This window comes from Halictus rubicundus, chromosome 9, assembly GCF_050948215.1.
Source record: "Halictus rubicundus isolate RS-2024b chromosome 9, iyHalRubi1_principal, whole genome shotgun sequence".
In the NCBI taxonomy this organism is placed as follows: Eukaryota; Metazoa; Arthropoda; class Insecta; order Hymenoptera; family Halictidae; genus Halictus; species Halictus rubicundus.
Genome location: NC_135157.1, coordinates 7,597,767 through 7,619,496, shown reverse-complemented (window position 1 = coordinate 7,619,496; position 21,730 = coordinate 7,597,767). Strand labels below are relative to the sequence as shown.

The window sequence follows — 21,730 nt, the reverse complement described above, 5'->3', positions numbered from 1 at the left end:
GTTCAAATAAATGCACCCGGCTAGAGGATTTTAAATGAGACCCTGGGCAATGTAAACTTCAACAACGAAGGTAATTCGAAAGTTTTAAACGATGGATTCCACCGGCTGATTGAATTCCGGGGAAAATTCTACGACCCCTACTGTTTGTTCACCTTTTATTTAGGTTCCGTATGTTTATGTTGCAATTTCGTTTAAATCGCGCGGACGGCGAGTGCTTTAAATCAGCTAAGACGGAGAGGAAAGGATAAAGACGGTGTCCTAACGATGCCGTCGGTGACCGTTGTAATCTAATATTATTAAAAATAATAAGAGCTCCAGACGCGGATCGTCAAATATTACAGAAAATCTTCTTGAGGCTGACTGAGATAAAGAGAAAAACGATTTTCAGTTATTAATGAATGTGGAATGTGTGTAATAAATGATTTAGTGTTATTAAATAAAATAATAGTTCCAGTCACAGGCTGTAAAATAGTTTAAAAAATGTGAACTTGACACATTCAATTAATAATTTTATTCTGAACAGTGTGTAATGGACATATAAATGTAGGTGATAAATTATTTCAGTTGAACACAAGTAATTTATGGACACGGAAGTGGAGGCGTATGTGCCTATAAATGATATAGTAGAATTTCGATAATCCAATATGCTTGGAACTTTCGAAATGACGGAGTATCAAATGTGTGGCGTTACTGGATTATATTTCTAAAGCCATAAAAAACAGGAAAAATAATTTATAAAACACACACACACGGTTAATAACAGCAATGTATTATATCGTAAAACTTAATGCATTACTATATATTGTATACTGGAAACCGACACCTGTTTCACTGTATTGCCGTCAATTATCACTTAGTACTTAAATTATATTTCGTACTTTAAAATGTCACTCACGAACAAACCGCTTTGGACAATTTCACATTGATTTATACTCGCGTCACGGGAGTATACCGTGCTGATTGTGAAGTCAAAATTTTTCGACGCTTTATCAAAATTTGATTGATGACACAAGGTTAAAGGAAAATGAAATTGTTTAAAATATTGAACTTCAAAAATTGGATTTTGATTATAGAGAAATATTTTCTGTGGCAGTCAATTTTAAGTGAATACACGAAGCATTGTTTAAAAAGTTTGTACACTTACTACCACCAAGGACATGTATAGGCAGTATTTTTTAAATAATTTTCAGGAGGTTTGTTGTGATATATTTAAAGTATTGCCGTTCGACGAATGACGTTTTTATGATTTTCTCTTACCTTAAGATCACCGTGTTGATCGTAGAATGTGGATGGTGCAAGGGCCGCTTTGAGTCTTCTGTTTCTATAGAAAATGAACATGATGGCCGCCAGTAGCATCACTATCACTGTCGTTAGGATCCCGATCACCAGACCGACGAACTGCCGCGCTTCTGGCTCCTTGCTCTTCTCTGGAACTAATACGAATAAGCAACACTTAGTGGTAACAATGCAGCACTAATTTACTTGTGGGACTTTTGTTTAATTTGTTCAAAAGTGATCGACAGCATTGTTCAGAGGCTGATGATTCAATAAGTAATAGAAAAGGTTTACCAAACTGGAAATCATAGCAAAGATAACCAAACTGGTAGCCAATAATGTAAATGTCAATTTTCAAATATACAAGGTGAACCATTTAAATTAGTACTAAAACATTTCTATTGTTAATGATTTTATGGAAAAAGTCCCCGGGGTAAAATTATACGATTTTAAATAGAATGATACCTACTAATAAAGCTTTGAGACAATTTATTTTCTACTGCAGTTGACCTTCAGTGACCTTGAATGACAACGAGATACAAAATTGTTCCCATTTAAATGGTCCACCGTGTACATTCAGTAGTTCATTGTCCCCAAATCCCTTTTAAATCAGCCAAAGACTAAAATTTGTTTCCCTACAGTTTCCACTTAAAAATCGAGCTCGCAAATTCAGTGATCAAATAGATAAGCTAACTAATATCGAAGCGGTTGCGACCGGTGTTGGTAAGAGGTGTTACCGGCGATTTTTCTATTACGGATCGCGAGTTACATGGGAAATCCCATCTAACGGTGCTTAATAGCATCCAATTAGTAGAGGTGACGAAGAGTGAAACGACGGTCTCGTGGTTCAATTCGGACGTGCGTTTGAGGCCCCATGAACAATCGTACGTGATCCGAGGCTCGCACGTATACACGTCTCGAGCGTCTAGCATCCCGACCACCGGATACACCAATGTACATCACCTATCACGGCGGATATTATCGTGAAGGCAGGCCTCGCATAATGCACGACGGGGCGATAATGATGATTGCGTTCATCATGCTCGTCATAATTGGATCACCGTCGATCACCTCCATTGACCGGCTATGCTTTTATTCGACGATCGGAACCATCGAACCATCGATGATCCATCGGGCGTCCAAGAAAAACAAAAATGAAACATTTTTATATCAAATGAAAAAGCACCTCCCGCTATATCCAAAATATTAGTTTTCTTTGTTTGTTCCGCAATATTGCAAGCGCAATAAATTAATACACACAGTTTGTCGGTTATCAAACACAACGCGTTTTCAATTTTCTCTCTGTATACTCGCTCAAGAAATTTTTTATTAACGTTCGGGTGTGGAAAATGGTAAAAAAATAAAACTAATGTTTTCGAATTTTTTTATCGATAATGGAATACGGAGTTTTTCGGAGTCGTTGAAAAATAATAAAACGGCGCGCGGGGCTGTTTCTGTAGCAACGTCCCAACGTGGCACGAGGAAAATGTGTCAAACTGACACAAGGGACGAATGAGGATTAAATATTAACAGTTTCCTTGATCTGTATCTAAAGAAGCATGTACATACGCCGTCGGTTTGCTTGCTCTCTATTTAAATAAAAGAAATTCAGCGTGTTCGTTGCCATCGGTCGTTTCGTTTGCTTTGCAGTTATAATATTTTCTTGAATGCAATTTTCAAAAAACACGAAAGAAACTTTCAGGAACGAGACTCGTAGACTCATCGTACATTATGCTGTGTGTTTAAACAGTGATTATTAGGCTGCAAGTTTTATGTATTTACCAGAAAAGATAAATAGATCGAATGTAGAGACATCTAGAATATATGGAAATGCTTTTTCATTTTTTCCAACTCGATAAAATTATTGAGAAAAGATATAAGTGTCTATGTAGCTGCTGCACCCTGCAGTATAGTGATTATTCTATTATGTCTTTATAGGATAAAATTTTAACGATTTTTAGTAGTATCATTATTTCTGTAATTGGAACCCCCAATTGTCCATTGAAATTGAATTGCATAAATTTTATTTTTGTATGTGAACACTTTCTGTCGACCACTGTATGTTCGTCTAATAGTTCGGATACAGGAAGTTCTGCTGTAGTTACTTTCTCGTTCGAAAGAGCGTCGTTTTATTGGTGTAGCTGCTGTTTCCCTTCCCGAAAGAAAGTTTCGAGCAATTTCGAGCTGTTTCGCGCTTCACTTGAGATTGCTATGGACCAGGCTCATTCTGTTTCTGTTCGAACGCGTGTCGTAACGCTTCACGCGAATATACTTCAGGGTAGACAACGTTACGCTCAGTTTCTTGCTCGATTCCTGCTTCGATTTTCTTGTGAACTGAAGACTATTGCTCAGAAAACGGAATATCGTACGCGACGAACCAAATGTAACGAGCTGTGCGCTCGAGTGCGGAGACTTTAAATTTTTTTGCAGCACCAACCTTGAAAACACTATAACTGAACAGTCGGACTGAGTGGATAAAAGTCACTTGACAAAATTGCTTCCGCATTTTTCTCTTAAGCAGAAATAAAGTGTGACCACAGAAATGTATAATAATGAACAATCAGTGCATTCATTCTATTAGCTCTAGAAACTTAGAAAAAAATTAGAAATCAGGGGTATAATAGCATCACCCGAGAAAGTGCATAAATGCATTGCTTCTTGTTACTACTCTTTCCAAATTGAAGATTATTTTTATTTTTGATCAGCTTTAAATAGCTTTCCAATAAAGTGGTTGTTTTTACCCATTTTTATACATTTTCTTGCTTCTCTATTTTTCTAAGTTACTTCGCAGGTATATTGAATACTTTCTGTAAAAAAAGAATATTAGCCCTTGATAGTTCCAACGATACACGGACACGCAGCAATTATGGATGCAATATTTGACGTGTGTCTTCGTGACACACTTGCAACGAGCAGCAATAAGGAGAAAAAGAGCAAGACCTTTTGCAACGCACGGTGTCTTCGTGAAACTTTGAAAAAGGTCGAGTGGCGTGACTGCTGGCACACAAAGCGGAAGAATTCAATAAATTCAGTCTATTTGCATTACAGAAAGTGAAACATGTTCCACGGAACTCGGTCATAAAACCGGTCGATTAAACGGGATATCGTACGGATCATTCAAAGAAGGTGTGCTGGATAACAATTAGATCGTTTATCAGACAATACGACGACGCGGAAACGTTGGTCAGTAGTACTTTAGATGTACTCCTCGTAACACTTCGGCTCAAAGTGAAGTGCTCTTCGGAGGACAGAGCCAGAAGAAAGGAAATTAATTAGATTTTGCTTTCTCCTCGACGGAGCTGAAAGAAAAGAACGGCATTATCGATTTATAGAATTCTCGGTCTTCCATTTGATCGCGAACCGGGAATTTTCGAGAATGACCGGAAACCATAGTATATTGTCCCACCGGAAAAAGAAACGTAAAAATACTACAAACCATATACTAAAAATACTGAAATCTATCTGAGCCACTGGAAATTTTTAGTTTCGAGATAGCAGATATTTACACATAAAATAAAACGCGTTAAAAGACAACTAATAAACACTTCGTTTCATATTACAGATTTTCTTATCGCAATATTTGAGAATTATCTTACGCTTAAGAATACTATCGCAATAACGTTAAATTCAATTTTAATCGTACGAATCAATAAATTCGACTTATCCAGTCAATATTGCATTTCATCGAACCATTGTACCTAATTAAACGTATCGGTTTCATGGAGAGAGTTTCGTACTGTTGTACGATAGAGATTTTAGCTTGAATTTCACAAAAGCATTTACAAAATTAGCTCGGCTCAAGATATTAATTTATTAATATATCAGACGATCGAGAGCGTTTCTAAATATAGCTTGCTGTGTATCCTGCACCAATGGGAACGAAAAAACGGGATGGAATGGTGGGCCGAATTTTTGTCGGCGTAGACGGAAATTCTGAAAAGTGTAATTAAAGCATTCGATATTAATCGCGCCGGGCCGTTTCGATCAAAAACGGCCGACAATAATACAGCCGGGAATCAAATGTTTTTTCAAAATCTCGTTATACGCTCCCTTTCAGCCCCATTGTACCCAATCAACATTGTATGTACAAGTGAACAGAGGAGAAACAACGCGAAAAAAAAACGAGAAAGCGAGTAGGGGAAAAGGAAAAAAGCGATAGCAAAAAAAAGGGACTGTTCGTGATCGGCATTCAATTTTCGTGCAGCATCGAGGCACAAAAAAGGTCGGCTGGGAAAAATAGGGGGTGGAAGGCGAAGGGAGAAGGGTGAATGGGGGTGGGGGATAAAGGAGAGTGGAAATCGTGCGGAAAATTACGAAGGGAACCCTTCAATGCAACAATACCAGAAACCAGGCGGGCAGACTTACGGGCATTATCGTTGTTTTCCTCCTTATTAAAAGTGGCCTTTACTTCGTCTCTCTGCAGTGGACCCTCGTTATTCTGATAGGGGCTGCCGGTCGCCAATACAATGCCGCTCTTGTTCCTCGGCTCCTCGTCCTCGGTGTTGTTCCATTCGGAGATTACTGCGCATCACGGATAAAAGACTAATGAAATTTCTGGCCGGCAAAGAAACCGACCGACGGATCTTTTAAACGCGTCATAACCGCATTAATGAGACGACAAATTAATACAGTCCCCGTCGCCGTACCGTTTGCGCCTCGTCCCACCAATGCTAACTTTGTGTATTGCCTCTTTAGCTTCGCACGGACCGAACCTCGCTCGCCTTTTTAAATCGCTCCGCGCCCGAGCCTCTGAGGATTCTTTAACTCGGGTCAATGACAGTTCCGTGAAAAACCCGAGTAATTTATCTCGCGAAAAGGCTGCGGAGCTAAGATTCGATTCACGGTGATTAATTCGGGGATTTTTAAAACGCAAACTTTAACCCATCGAAATAACTTGTTTTCGGATTCCTCTGTGAACTGTTATGCACGATACAATAGACAGGAGTATTAAAAGCATCGTTCTTAAATGTTTGTACAACGTCCTGAAAGTTAAATATTAAAATTCGATTCACTACAAGTAAAAACAGTTTGAAATCGCAAAGTGGCCTTGCCGGGAAAATATTGGAAAAATTGAAAACATTTGTGTTTCCAGCTCTCCCAGCGGAACTCATCTGTTCCATACAATATTCGAACGTACATCCTGTATCACATTTAGATTACTGTTGCCTATCTTTATTGACAGATCGGAGTATTCGCGAATTATATATTTACTTTGAGCACGCTCGACGAGTTATCTTCCGCAATCTCCGAATTCCAAAGTAAATATAAATTGCGCGGAAGCCGAAAACCCGAGGACAGACAATTAAAAGACGGTCGGTCGACGGTCCATGCGGGCTTCGTCGGGAACTCAAAGGACCGTTTCATCTTTCTAATTAAAAGTAAATCGGGCCCGGGAAGTTGAAAAACTGCGATCGAAGCGGATCACCCGAGCGCGCACGCGAGCAGCGTCAATAATATGAGAAACAAAAATAACGAAGACGGGAAAATGGTTTCCTACCGGGGGAGGGGGAGGCTGCACCGAAGGCCGTTCGCGGAACGAGCAATTTCGCGATGCAAAATACTCGTATTTCAAACTTTCACCTCATTGCGATAAATTGCCAGCGTAGCCGGGTTTTGCCGTGAAGCCTCGCGCCGAGTACATCGGGGGCGAACATTTAATTTACGGTCAGTTCAATGAGCGTCGGGCTTGAAAAGAGCACAGCACACCGGTTCGAGAATTGTTAATTGCGCCTCGGCCCGCCTGTTAAGTGTAGACATTAATTACGGCCCGCGAAATTGCTGTCGACGATTTTCTTCTCGCGGCGAAGAGCCCGGGCTGGACCGATATATTTTCCTATCGATGACGGGCCCGTAAATGCGAGGTAAGCCAGCGACGAGAAGCCTGCGGCAACCAAATGACCCGGATCGAACGATTTAGTCACATTTTGGCCGAACTTTCTAACCACGCTGGACACCGGCGCGAAACTTTCCCGAAAATGTCTCTCTGTATCATTGCTATCCCATAACACGTGATTTATCTCCGAAAATTTTACTCTTGAAGTTCTTTTTCTGTTCAATATTAATTTTTTTCTCCATTAAATGCTCCAAACATTTGGCGTTCCAACGATTGTAATATTAAAGTGGAGACTTCAATACGTATTTCAGAATATTGAAAAATTTTTTGAAAGCCTAGATACAGTAAAAAAAAATAATCCTGGACAAATACGAGCCAGTTCGGCCACAGAAGATGCAAAAAATATGCTTGCTCGTTCCGGTTTCATTAAATGAAATTGTATATTAAAAAAAAAAGGAAATTCTGACAAAATAAGCCCAATTATCATCGAAATAATATTTCTATCGAGTTCCATTAATTTGTTCGGTTTCGAGGTTGGCGAACAGTAGGTGTCGACTAGAAATCGACAGGAGAGAGCTGATTTTTCGCCGAAGTATCACTAAATCTTTGGATCCGGATCAGTGTGCGGCAGCGCCGGTTACCGGCCGATGGAAGTTAACGCTCGTAGCAAGAGACCACGGGCCACTGTCGAATGATTAACGACGGTCTCGGTCTCTTGGCCGGTGCAACGAACCGGCGCCGAACTTTTCGAGGGCTCCCGCTTCGAGGACCGCAGAAGGAAGTTTCGTTTCGGTTCGTTTCACAGGAACCGCAGGAACGTGCATGTTACCGATCCATCGTGAGAATGGACTTGGCGATTCGACGGTATTGCGCGCGGAATTCGTATCGGTTGTGTGTGCGTTTTACGATCGGGAAATCTGCTTGCTCGATTTATAAGCGACCCTGCCATTTTCACCCAATCCGTCGTCGTCACTGTTTCGCGAGAACTCATCTGTGCCGCTTTCTGCTTTATCATGATAAACTCAAATGTTAAATTATAAGTTCCACAATTCGATAGAATACAAACATAAGACAACATTTTTTGTCTTAAAACCGTACAACTATAGGACGAAATGCTCAACAATAATTTTATTCCACTGCGGATTTTATGCATTTATGACAGAAATGAGTAAGTGTAATTCAAAACAGTAAAAAGATTAAAGGAGTTTAACAATGTCGATATACCATTTTTAACATATAAAAATCATTAATGAGCAAAACAAATTTTTAGTTAGCTCCTATAGATCGCAATTGATGTACAAAAATTTTATTTTCCACAAAGATCCGCAGTCTAGTCATTAACAATGTAAAGAATGTGAATCGTTCGAACAACCAGATTGACTAATTTGTAAGACTTTTTATTGGAGAGAAAAGGTTTAAATGGAAATAGAGAAGGATAAATTATTTGTCACAAGTTTGTTCATTGTCATGGGTCAAAAGTTAGATTATCTGCAAAGTGTTTAATCTTTAAAAGAAGCTGCACCCTATATAAACTTTGTTGCAATGTTATCAAAAAATATAATGACAGGTAACACTATTTTTGTTAGGATATCTTCACTGTGAATGTGACAAAAATTAAAAACATAATACTAAGAAGACTTGTAAAGCAAGAAAAAAATTAATCGATGAACGATCTCGGATAAAATCGAACTCTTACAAGCTATCGTTAAATTATGCGCGCAACACGTAAAAATGTGAGCAAAGTACCAAAGCGAACAAGTTGCCTTCAGTGAAATATTACAACAATAGAGCCCGTCAGAGGAACAAATGGCGCTATCGAGCATGTTAATGAAACCATCGAAAGCGATCTTGCGAGGTACTTAAGCGGCGTTGCAAGGATCGAGAAGATGGCGACCGGCGAAGAGCGCAAGGTATCCGCGGCACGTTGCTCGAACGAGAGCACGTGGTCGCGAACCATAAACGAAACTTGCCCGTTGGAAGCACACGCCCTGAAAAAGTTTTCGCTCGGCGAAGTCGGCACGAGCCCGAGCACACCGATAGAGCGAAACCATCGTTAATCATTCCCTCAGTGCGCCGGTGTTTTCTCGTTCCGCGAAAGATAACTTCGATTGCTTAGCGTCGAAGTGGTTGGAATTCCACGCCATCCGGGCACCATATAATTCACGTTCGCTTTCCCGTGAACGTGGCGCGAATCGCTTTCCTTCGATTTTTATTTAACCTCCCCTACCCGGAGTTAGTCTCTTGCCCGCGCATGCTTAATCGAGGCCAATGAAAACCGATACATATTTCGATGTGAAATGTGATCCGCGGGGTTCCATTCCGAGACGTAAGCATGGTAATGTCTGGATCAATGGAGCGCGGCGAAACTGATTTCGTGTACTATAGTTTATAAGGAGGACGGTAAAATAGAATTTTACTGTTTCGATTGTGTTTATTAAATTTTTGAAGTAGTTTATGTATTATTCAAATTTCGATTGTGTTCTATTACTCTTGACTTTATGAACGTTTTTAAAAATTGTCTATTGCTAACATCGATGCTATTCGTTAGATTTGGGCAGTAACATGTATATTATGAAAACTTGTGGTTGATTGCATTCTACAGTTCACTCTTCAGTTTACAAACGCTTTTTAAAAGCGTCCATTGTCGACATTTGGAATCGGCTTCGTTAATCTGAATTTGCGTTGCTAGAGGATGTAATGAACGATGTGTTACTGTACACTTAAAAAATATAACAGAGATGTAACAAGAATCACTCCCTCCGTCGACATATCAGCGCGGTGATTCGAAGTTTACGGACGTTCGAGCCAAGTACTTTCCGCTTAAAGATCGCGCCGGAAAAATTCCGTCTTGTTCCGGGGCGTCGAGGGATCCATTGTTCCGTCGTCGCGGATGCGTCCGTGATCTGACGTATCAGCCGGAGCGCGGAGCGTCGCCTGATTATCCTTCATCTTCCCCAATAATTCTATCGTTTCGTCGGCGGAACGACGGGAGCGTGTCACCGAAAATTGGAAATCGAATCTGCCGGGGGGGATCCCGAAGAAAGAGGTCTCCGAAACTCATCCGTTCCCTGATCCCGGAGTCCGCGGGACTTTCTACAGGCTGGTGGTAAACGAACAAGTTGCGCCGGCAGCCTCGAAATCCGCGAGAAGTTATTTCGTTCGTGATATCTTCGTGTTCCCTCGCGCTGTTCCCATTTTTCACATCGCTCGCGTAACTTTTCTTCTTCTGCCGTATTTTTCTTTTTTTTTTTTACGGGAACACGGTTTACGAGGGAAAAGGGCTGAATAGATTTTTATCGAGGGCCCCTCCCCCACCTCCCCCCGAGGTTGTTGTTGTTGTTGCGTGCTTCCGCCGTCCCGCTTACCTGATTCGAAGATTACTTCGCTGAGCATGATCCAACGTGCCGCGAAATACAGCTGCAGCTTCAGAAACCGACCGGCTCGCGAATGCAGCTTTATGGTTACGTCCCGAGCCTGCTCTAACACCAGATCCGGGATGTAGGAGAACTGGACAGGTTCGCCGTTGAACTGGTTCCCACCGGCGCCAAGATAAACCTTCGCGTACGAAAAGACCTGCCGAGAAATCACGTGTATGCTCGCAAACTGTGTGCCCGGCACTGTGTACACTACGGCCGTTCGACTGCACGTGGCCCGCCTTTTAGACGATGATTCGCCGGCCGAAATGAGTCGAAAATCAACAGTGATGTCGCCGTAGCTGCATTTTCAGTCATTCTGTACTAGCACGCGAAATAGGAACACTCAATTTTAATCTGTGACACCTGCGCCTAGATAACTAAGCTTCCGTGAATATGACGATCGAAACATTTGCCTACATTTATTTTCAAAAACGAATACAGTGTTTACTCGATTTATGTCCAAAACACCGGTATAGCCAGGGACATATATCGTCCAGGAGATACTATTCTTTGATCCACGCGACCTTACACTCCTCGGCGACCGAGGTCTCTTGAGCTTCTTGGACCCTCACGAGGTATACAGTGATTTCTCTATATTTGTCGCCAAGCCCTGAATGATAAACGTCGCGGAATTATCCCCACTACCGCGAGGTATACCCCGCAGCTCGAGAGTAGATATACGACGCTGGGAAAGACCCGTGCTAATGACATATATCGAGAATTTACTGTACCCCGCGGCAGCGGGAATAGTTCTGGGACTTTTATCGGCATTTGGGATATATATATAGAGTAAATACTGTATTCCGTATAAATTTTCTGAAGCTATTGAAAACCAGGTTAAAAAAACTCATCGTGTACATCGGCGTGCATGAGCAGGATGAAGCGATCGGTAAACAGGGAGGAAATCGTCGGGTGTGATGGAATCGCTTCGTCTTCTTCTTCATCGTCGCGAGATATGTACACGGAATAGAGCATTAACTATCGGCCACTCCCCGGTAATCTCGTCTCTCCGTAGGAGAGACGCCGTGTCGCCGTCGCGTCGATCGAATTAAAAATTTAATCCCTCGGCGATAGAGTTGCTCCGGATTCTACGACACGTTTTCCGCTCGATAAATAAACCGTGTTCCGCGACAGGATGAATTTCTCGTGGACCTTATACTCGAAAAGCGGAGCATGATTTTTGGACCTAAATGATTCAGTCGCGAGACCGGGCTTGCCGTTCTTTAAACATTCAAATCTCGGCGTGCGTCACGATTTACAGTTTTCCTGCGGCTCTGAATAATCAATGACGACCGTTGAAGTAACAAATATCAATGTTGTCGCGATCCGGTATACTGCTTTCAGATTCTATTTTTTTTAAACAATTATTTGCAATCCGTGATAACGAACAGGAGTCAGAAGCGAGTGTGCGTGGAAGTTACAATGGCTACGAAAAGCAAACTCAATTATTTTTGGTTATAGAAGCACAATGGTGACTACGAAACATAACCTTTTTGATTGGTTATTTGTAGAGGGGGTATAACAATTGTGACCTTTGTGTGAGACTATTATTTTGAACGGATACATTCGATTCTGTTTAAACAGAGTTCGTGTTCAATAAAAAGGAGGGATAGTAGAGAGATAGTTAACTGTAAATACTGTAAAAGTTCGCTTTTGACATAGAAAAAGCAGATCGTCATAATTTTCACGAGAAAGCTTTTTATCTGTGTGCATACTGAAGACCAATATGCGCAAAGAAAATATTTCCTCTTTCATTTCGTCCGTCTCTGTACAATTGACTGAACATCGAAGAAAAATATAGCGTACCTGAACATCTTTGGTGAAGTAATTGTTCGTGTGCAGGTGTATGGCAGTGAAATTACGCGAGTAATCGAATTCGAAGGTGATTTCTACAGGTCGTCCGAGCATATTGGGCGTGTCATTTCTCCAACCGACCCATTCGTATCCTGAAACAGGAAAAAAAAAACAATACGATCAATTACAAAATTATTTTTAGACTGTTCACATCTGCATGAAATACCTGTTTGTAGTCAAACAAACAATATTTTAAGCTATCGGTGTACAGTACACTTGGAGATTATCTAGTACCGCGTGTCAATGCCAACTGACAAGGAGCATTATTGGATTCACACCAATTTTGATGAAGTTCTATGTACGTGTAAAGTACACGAAAACAATTTGCATGCATTTCCTTCGCCGGTCGATACACGAGCTCCAGAAGAGGAATGCTACTCGAGGGTTGGAAGCTCGAAAGCTATCGAATCGAATATCTAGAAAACAAAAGAAGTTATGCAAACAGATAAATAGCTGCTTTTCGATCCCATTCCAGTGTCTCGATACTCGGTTTATTGTGCGTGTATTTATCAATCCCAGTTTGTTGATTTTCTTGATTAATTGCTTCGATTCGAGATTTGCTTTCAGACTCTCAGCTGCTGTATTTATTTGCCTTTGTACTCTGGGCCATTGTTCTGGGTTTATAAACATTAGCTTGATGCACTTTCTGTTATATTGGATCATGTTGATTCATGTTTCTGGATTCAAGATTCAGTTTCTACATCTTGATGTTGATTGAGTCCCTGTATTTTCTCATCCTCAAATGTTATGATCGATTACAATCTTTCATAAATTGGAAATCTACTGGGAACATACCTTCATTGCTAATTCATTTATTGCACTCACATGCTGGAAATCTCATTATTCAAGAGTATGTGTTTCATGGATAAATTCATATTTTAAGAAAGTACCCCAAAATAGTTTCCTTTCATTTCATAACAATTTTTTTTCCATCTTGTATGCTGTGGATTCTCCGCGTAATTATTAAAATGAGTAACGTAAACCGAATTCTATGCTATTCAATGATAAAATGAAATACAATGTGCTTTTATATTTTATAAATTCTATTTAAATGAAAACTTCCCTTTAACTGTTCTCATCAGAGAACGTTGTTTAAAAACATTCGACGGTGCACGGTTTTGAATCGATTAAAAAGTTCCACAATTCTTTCGATCTTTGCTAGAAACAACGGCAGAACAGCCACCGCGTGAGAGTGAAATTTTGTTTGAAATATTCTTCTAACACTGAGCGATTACTGTCGCAAAAACACGTGCAGATGTTTTATTATTCCGCGTCCTGTTTGCAACAATAAGCCTCCGGACGAACCGGACAGACAGACAGTTCCGCGACTCGAATTTCGGACAATTCGGTACGAACGTTTCATGCACAGGCGTCGGGAGTGTTTCTGCTCGCAGTTGGCGGATCTGAAAAATGACATTTTACATTGTCGGATCCGATTACTCCATCGACACGCGACTGCCCTCCCCTCCCCTTCCCTCTTCCCCCCACCGCCGATAAACGGGACAATAAAATCTGCAACATAAATAATCCACGCGGTTCGCGCGTGACGCGAAATTTGTTTGCGCGTGGCACGAAAAGCACGGGAAGCGTTCACATCAAACGAACAAATTGTTTCAACAGGGTCGCATTTGTTGCAAATTGCGCGAGGCTCTTTTAGCAGAAAGTTCCGGCGTGCAACCTATTTTCGGCCGAACGACAGCTGGTCTTTGAATGTTACCTTAATTAATTGCCAGCTGAATGCGAAATAGTAGGCGTTTCGCGCAATCTGTGACTGCATTGAATTCCGGAGCTTTCTCTCTACAAATGAAGGAAAAAATACGGGTCATCCATTCCGGCATTCTCTCGATCCCCGCGCGCCCGAATCATTCGGTTTTATTCTCTGTCGAGCTTCTCGCGAGTCGCATAGACGTATTTTCAATTAACGCGTTGCCAAGCTAAGTTTCTCGAGTCTCAGCTGCAATATTCTCTCGTTATACCGATTTGGTACGCGTCACGTGCCAGCTTTTAATTTTAAGTGTCATCAACCAACAGGTGCACTGTGCTAAGGTGTGCTTAAACACCGAACTATGCGGTTTTTGCACAAATTTTCAGATGCAATGATTATTTTCAGATGGTTTCCTACCTTGACCAAATGCATTTTTGTCCTAATTCAGATAACAGTTTCTTCTCCTATTGCAGTACAGAACAATATTTTTGAGGCATTCTATAATAGTTAAATCAGTATAACTCAAGGTAGCATGAACATATTTATTTCTAAAAAATTATATGTATTCTCAAAGTAGAATTCAGTAAATCCACATAGGAGATTTCCTAATAAAAAAAAAGTTTGAATTTAATATGTTCAGTAGAATCCCTTTAAAAAAATTTTTGCTCAATCCAGAATGTTAATTTTCTAAAATATAATAAAGTTCCAGAGTGAAATAAATTATTGTATAATAAGCTGAATTTCGGAATTTACTATCTCTCATGAAGTATCCGATGTACTGTTGCCAAACAAGATACATTAAAGCCTATTTCAACTAGAGCTAATTATACGTAGCAACAGGTCGTTTTAATGAATGTACTGTGCACGTAGATAAAAAATTGATGAAATATTGTTTCTATGATCACTACGGACTATTCAGATCATTCTGGTTTACCGTTAGACATAGCATTTCCTGGGTAGTTCTATCATATGAGTTCACGCTCCTGGCGGTTATGAGATCGATGAATATTATAGTCTTCGGTTTGGTTCTAACTGTCGGCACGTTAATAGTGGAGGGTAGTTTCTAGATGGTTCGCAATTCAAGTTGCTGACTCTGTCCACCGTCGCGGAACTTCGTAACTTTCCGATAGTATGATAAAAGTTTAATCACCCAAGGTATCTGAAGGTGCTACAATGTCTCTTAACTATGAATTACTATCTGCTCGATATAACAACTTGGGATTATTGGGCAACAGAAAAATCATTAAACAACCAAGTCCTAGGAGCATTAACATATTTTTCTATATTCTGAATATTAAATATTTTCAACATTGTTATATATTTTTAATATACCTCTATATTCTCAATATTCTATATATTCAATATTCTTGTCTGTTCTCAACATTATTCTGCGTTCTTAATATTCTATATACTCAATATTCAATATTCTAAAAATTTATGATTACCAATATTCTTCAATACTGCCAATATTATTCAGTATTCAATATTCTCAATATGCATTCAATATTCGCAATATTCACTCAATATTCAGTATTCGGAATATCTTCTAATTAATCGTTGCGTATTGAATTCTTATGGCACAGCTAGATTTTATTTATTTAGCTTCAGAAATCAGTAGCACTCAAATTTACAACGTGCAGTGAACACTTACGCTATTTCTACTTCCTCAAGAAATATTTTATAATTTTTCTAGAGTAATTTAATATTCTCCACGCGCATATATTGGAATAAACAGCGACCGAGGTCAATTAAAACTTAGTGATGTTTCGTTTCATACCGAATAAATCTGCGAATAAATGAAACAAATTTTTCTGCGCATCTGGTTCTCGCGAAATCCACAAGATATTGAATTTGCACCGACCGTCATTAACTATTCATAAAATTTCAAACCACAAAACGCGATGAAATATAAAGAGAATTTCAATTCAATGTAGATTGCGTTGTAACGTTACCTGTTGAGTTTAAAATCATTGTCGCGGATAAATAAATGTTTATTCCACTCCAGCCTTTGCGAAATTGCGGGAACCAATGGCTGACGAAAAAGCTTCTGACATATTACTTGGTGTACGATTATGTTACAACTGCGACAGAAGCTATTCAACTTTTGTCGTCATATTTGTGACGTTTTCCTGATCAAAACGAGACCAACCACGGCACAATTCGCAGCACGTTTGCCTGTGTAATTGACAATTTAATATAATTTCGATTATCCGAACTGATATCTGAATACGTTGTTCATTATACAAATCTGTATAGATTTAATCTAGCATAGCAGCTAGGTAACTGTTCTATTATTCGATAATCGAGGTCCTATTGTACCATGGATTAAACAACTATGTATGCTCCAAATTGTGTCGTGTTTGGTGTCATTGTAAGCAACAAATTGTCACGAATATGATGGTAAAAGTGTCATAAAAGAATAATTAGATCCAAAAGAGTTTCATCGCTGAGTTAATACTGTTTTCTGCATTCGTCACGAGACCAAGGTATAGTGACTGTCATAAACAGACCTTTAGGCATCTAGTTGACCTTTGACGGGCACTTTCGACGTGTCTCTCGATTTCCCACGTCCCCGATCGGCCCGGTTTTCCGTTTCGAATGCACACCGGTCGCCGCAAGAGTAACGAAACGCGCTTCGGGAACAGGAAGAGTTCTATGGTAGTGAGCCGCAACGGCAGTTATTCGACGAATTCTGCCATTAGATTTCACGGTATAGTCGGGTGCGCTGGCATACGCGTCCCGTGGGATCGCGCGGATTGAAAATGGACTGCAATAACCCTAAAGCCGAGCGGCGCGGCGCGGCGCGGCGCCGCGAGTTACGCGTTTTTCCGAAGCCGGTGGCTCTGTTACTTTTCGCGGTCCACTTCGAATTTCCGCCTTTAAACTAGACGCTCGCTGCGGTTTCCTGGCCAAACTTTCGTCCGCATGCGCGAATTCGGAAATTCTACGGTTGCCTCGCATTCCCGGGATGAACCGCCGGAAGTTTAGTTAAGTCTGGATGGCGGAGCTGCAGCGCGCGAAACGTCAGCACGCTGACAGCTGTGTTTTTCGTTTGCGCTCGCCGACACACGGGTTACGGATGATTGCTCTTACTATCTTGGAATTCGCAAGTTTAATTACTGATCCGCGGACGTAACCGGCGCGCCTAGTTCTAATTAACTGAAACGCACGGTCTCTCGAAAAATAACTACAGTAGAACCTTGCTCGTTCCACGAAACTGAAATTCGAGCAAAAATCGAGTTTCTGCAACGAAAGGGGCAACCAATCATAGTAATTCGTAGTGTCGACCTTCTTTTGCTTCTACACAGACTACAATCTCCACCAAAAGTTCCAGAACCTTGAACACCTCGTGCTGGGAGTCGCTAGTAGGCAACTTCATGTAACAAACGAGGATGCAACTAGCGAGGTTTTACTGTACTCCTGGGAATTAAGGAGTCCTATTTGTTCGACGTTCTCATTATAAGACAACGTTTGGGAATTTAAAAAAAAATGGGCTTCAGTATTTTGATTCTATACTTGGTACGCTTATTGACTAACGTTTGAAGAACATTCTCGATTTTTTATTATGCAGTCCTTGAAGAACAAGTTTATTAAAGAATTGTTTGGGTTACTTCGATATCAGTAGCACATGGCTCATTTAAAACACCATAAAATCGTGACAAAAAATCGCAAATCTATTTTTGACAGATAATTGTGAAGTGGAAACTTTTCTTTACAAGGCCACGTTGAAAAGAACGTGGGAAAAATTTGTTTAAACTCTGTAGCGTCGTTTAAATTTGCAAAATTTCGAAAGAAAAAAGGCAACTTCGATTTCCCACCTTCTTTTACTACAAAAAAAAAAAGATTCTTCGAGACAAGTAAGTTCTCCACTTAGTACTTACTAAAGGTAGAGACTTCATCCTTTAAAATGAGCACAGGTAGAATATGATAAGATTTTTTTTACAAGAAGTTACAGAAGTTTAAAGAACACTTTTGAAACATCATCATTTGGCTAGAAAGAAAAATTCTCTCGGTGTTTTTAAATAATATAACGTTCGCTTAAACTGTTTCTTTGCTAGAATATTTATAAAAAAACAGAAATATTTATGTTTTCATTCCAGCATTACGCACCGTGTACACAAACCGTAAAAATAATAAATTTATTGTAAATTATTAAATTCGATTAAAAAATGAGTTAAATAACAATCGAATTTGGATGCTCGCTGTGAAATCAATTTTCACCGGAGTGGTAATTCTACTACTCTTACTTTGGTTATTTATTTAGAGTTTCGTTATTTTTTTGTACATCGAACTCGCCACATTTACTGCATATGTGTAAAAAGGAAAATAAATTTCCAAAAATGCGTGATAAAAGTTTTAGTAACCGAAGGATGGTACAAAAAATATTAAAAATAAAGTTCCACATGGCTGCTAAATTGCACGTTGATATTTCGTTTGACAAAATTCCACTTTGGTTGCAACTCAAAATAAAATACAAATAAAAATTGTGACAACGTTTGTTTTATCTCGGTTTTTAAATTTGAAATACTAAAAATCTAACAATAGCAATATTTGCAACGTACCGTGTAAGAAACTCACACGATATTATTTATTAATATTTTAAAAGGGAAGTTGAAATGTAAATATAAGTATTAATTACAAATAAACTGAATCATGTAAAAACTCTTTCGAATTACGATAATATAATCTTTAGTGATGCCTCAGCCAACTATACTTATCAAAACTAAGTTCAACTAACATAAATAATTCAGTAAATACTATGTACATATCTCATACAAATGTATCGGTCGAATACAAACCCATAGAGACATTAGAAGAATCGAACAACGTGGTTATATTATTCTCTTACTAAAATCATTATAAGAGGAAATGCATTTGCAATTAATTTCTGTTTCTTACAACTGACTTGGGAAATTTTTAGTTTGCACAAAGATCGACAGTCTGCCAATTACCAGACCAACGTAAACATCCTTGCGTGTAATTCCGACAACATTTTCGGCAACGCAAAGCGGATCCTCTGCGCGTTATTGCCGCTCTATTTACGATTCAATTTCTCGCAGCATCGTCGGTTCATAAGGTACTGAGAAGTTGATACACAGTATACACCGTGGTCGTGCCGCCTCACAAAGATCTGTTCTTTACGCTATAAATCCCGCACACTTTTATCTCTCGTTCTCGACGAATTCTCCAAGGAAAGCGGGATGAAAGAAGGCGAAGGGGTGGGCGTAGGTTGGAAGAAAAACGAGGGTTCGTTGAGCACGCCGGGACAGGCCGGCTCCGTTTCGACATTGTCGTAAGGGAATCGAAGGAACGGGCTGTGCTGGGCTGTGCTTGGCTCTGCTGGGCTCTGCTGGGCTGTTGCAGCAGGCGCTGGCGAGGGACCGTAGCAGCTTATTAAAACTTAGGAGGGTCTGAATCGTTCCGTTTCAATTCGGTATCTGCGCTATACCCCTTTGGCTTCGGATTTTCCTGCGACACAGTCCCTTCCGGTGGCCCTCAACAATGTTCGAGAGACCCGTGTGCACCGGCATTATATCGGTCTGATCTATCCGCTTTCATATAAGCCCCACCCTTAATATCGTCCCCCGAGTAAATAGTTTCCAGTTTCCTGTCGCCGCCGCCTTCAGCCGCTATCTACCATCAATTCTGAACATTCAGAAGGGTCGTAAGATAAACACCGTCGCGCGTATATCGTCGCTGGAACTCGCCGCCTGATGATTTTCTCACTTAAACAACCCTGAAACTATACGACCGGCCAAATGGCGCTCGTAAAGAGGGTTGCTGCACGCCCGTCGATGCCCCGCCGATGTCACTTACACAGCTCGATCTCCGCGAATTCCGGCGATTTCGATGCAACAGTGTGATTTTAGACAACTTTCCGCTCCGGTAGTGAAAGCAAACGGCGACTGATCGCGACCCCGTCCCTGTTATCCACCATTTTCCGGTTGAAGTTAAGGGGTGGTCACCCCTAAACGCGTAAAAATAACTTTTCCGAATTTTCGTCGGAGATAATTACTATGCCCAACTCTAATTACAGTGTAAATCGTGAACAGAAATATCTTCAGCGAAGAAAGACAATATTAAGGTTTTTATTTCCGTAACAGTGGTGTGACGTCTGGTGAAGATTCAGAATCTGGTAAAGAAAAATTTGTCTCATTAATAAAGTAATTCGATAGTGACGTACAATAATTTTCATCTATTACTAGTGGTACGTTAACTTTAATTGTTTCTTGAATTCTGGAAATGATCTCCTGAATTTGATAATTTTGTTAATTATTCAAGAAAAAGTACAACAAATTGTTAAAATGTGTACACTCAACATGTCATCGAAACTGAACAATTCCCATTGTCTCAACGCACTGTGGCGCCGCTCGAAAGACAGATTGCATTAAAGTCCGATCTCGCGAACACCCCGAGAATTACCATCGGGTCACCCGGAGCATTTTAGAGCGGAATCAAATTCAGCTGGCGGAACGTCGGGGACTCTCTCGATTCGAAGGAAACCGAACTATAGCACCGGTATAAAGAGAGTCGGGAGAGAGGCTGCACGCAGTCTCGGCGGGGTTTAAAAGTTTAAGAAGCTGGAGTACGTAGCCGGGTAGTGTGCCGGCCGCGTAAATGGAAAGACACAAATGTATCCTGGGAGCCGGTAAACAGCCGTGTGCCTCGCAGTCTAGCCCGCGCCGCGGTTCAATATAAATGTAAATTGGAACAGATTCGAGTGCGGCGTGGAACACGTTTGCCTCCGAGAGTCCGAGCTTCCAGTCCACCGGCGCCGCGGCGGCGCTCCTACGACGATTCTCTTATCTCCGGCCTGGCCTACACACCTGGATTCGACACAACCAGGAATTTTATTTTCGCTTGAAACTACGAAAAAGGAAGGAAGACGATGCGACGCGCCGATGAATACGCCACTCGCGAGTTCAACGCTGACCCTCCCTCCCCCCACCCCCCGCGCACGCTCTGTAGATTATCTGGCGTCGGTTCAAGAAGTTCCACGATTTCTCTGCACCCTAAACTTCCAGCAGAATTTTTCGGGTTCGGCTTTGCCTACCTGTGCCAACTCATTGTTACACGGGGATTTGGACTGCAAATTGATTAGACGGGCTCCACTGTCTTTCTTCGTTTAACTGTTTCGTTAAATCGGGATTAAACGGCTTAAGTAGTTTTCAGGAATATTTTGCGAAGGAACTATTACAGACGCCAAAGTGAAATTTTTTACGATTATTATTTATATTAGGGAGACCCATAAGTAATCAATTATTTTGAAATCTAAAACAAACTTTGTAGTAAATTGAAGTTTCTATTTCTTAATTTATTATATAATCTCCATCATTATCAAGGACAGTTCTCCATCTTTCCTGCAAATTTGCAATCCCCCTCTTATAGAAATCCAGGGTTCGTGAAGCAAACATGCATTTCGCATCTCGCATTTCTTAAATAATGCTCCAGAGATCTGAAAAGATGATAGTCAGAGGGAGCAATATCCGTGAGTACGGGGGGTGCGGTAAAACTTCCCATTGAGTTTCACTGTATGGGGCCGGGCATTGTCAATTTGCAGTATTACACGTTTTCTGTGGACTAAAGATGCCCTCTATTTCAATAGTTCAGAATACAGCCGTTGTAATTGCTGAGAATACAACTCAG

General features: G+C 40.6%; 1 protein-coding gene across 2 annotated transcripts in view; it reads right to left on the bottom strand.

The window, feature by feature from the left end:
• Ddr (discoidin domain-containing receptor 2) overlaps positions 1-21,730 on the bottom strand; it is a 307,075-nt gene that overhangs the window by 48,591 nt on the left and 236,754 nt on the right. For both annotated transcript variants that reach the window (XM_076793322.1, XM_076793321.1), the window contains 4 exons: positions 12,331-12,470; positions 10,474-10,681; positions 5,641-5,796; positions 1,258-1,433 (listed from right to left, as the gene is read on the bottom strand). In XM_076793322.1, coding sequence (XP_076649437.1) covers positions 1,258-1,433; positions 5,641-5,796; positions 10,474-10,681; positions 12,331-12,470 — 680 coding nt within the window. The remainder of the gene's footprint in view (positions 1-1,257; positions 1,434-5,640; positions 5,797-10,473; positions 10,682-12,330; positions 12,471-21,730) is intronic.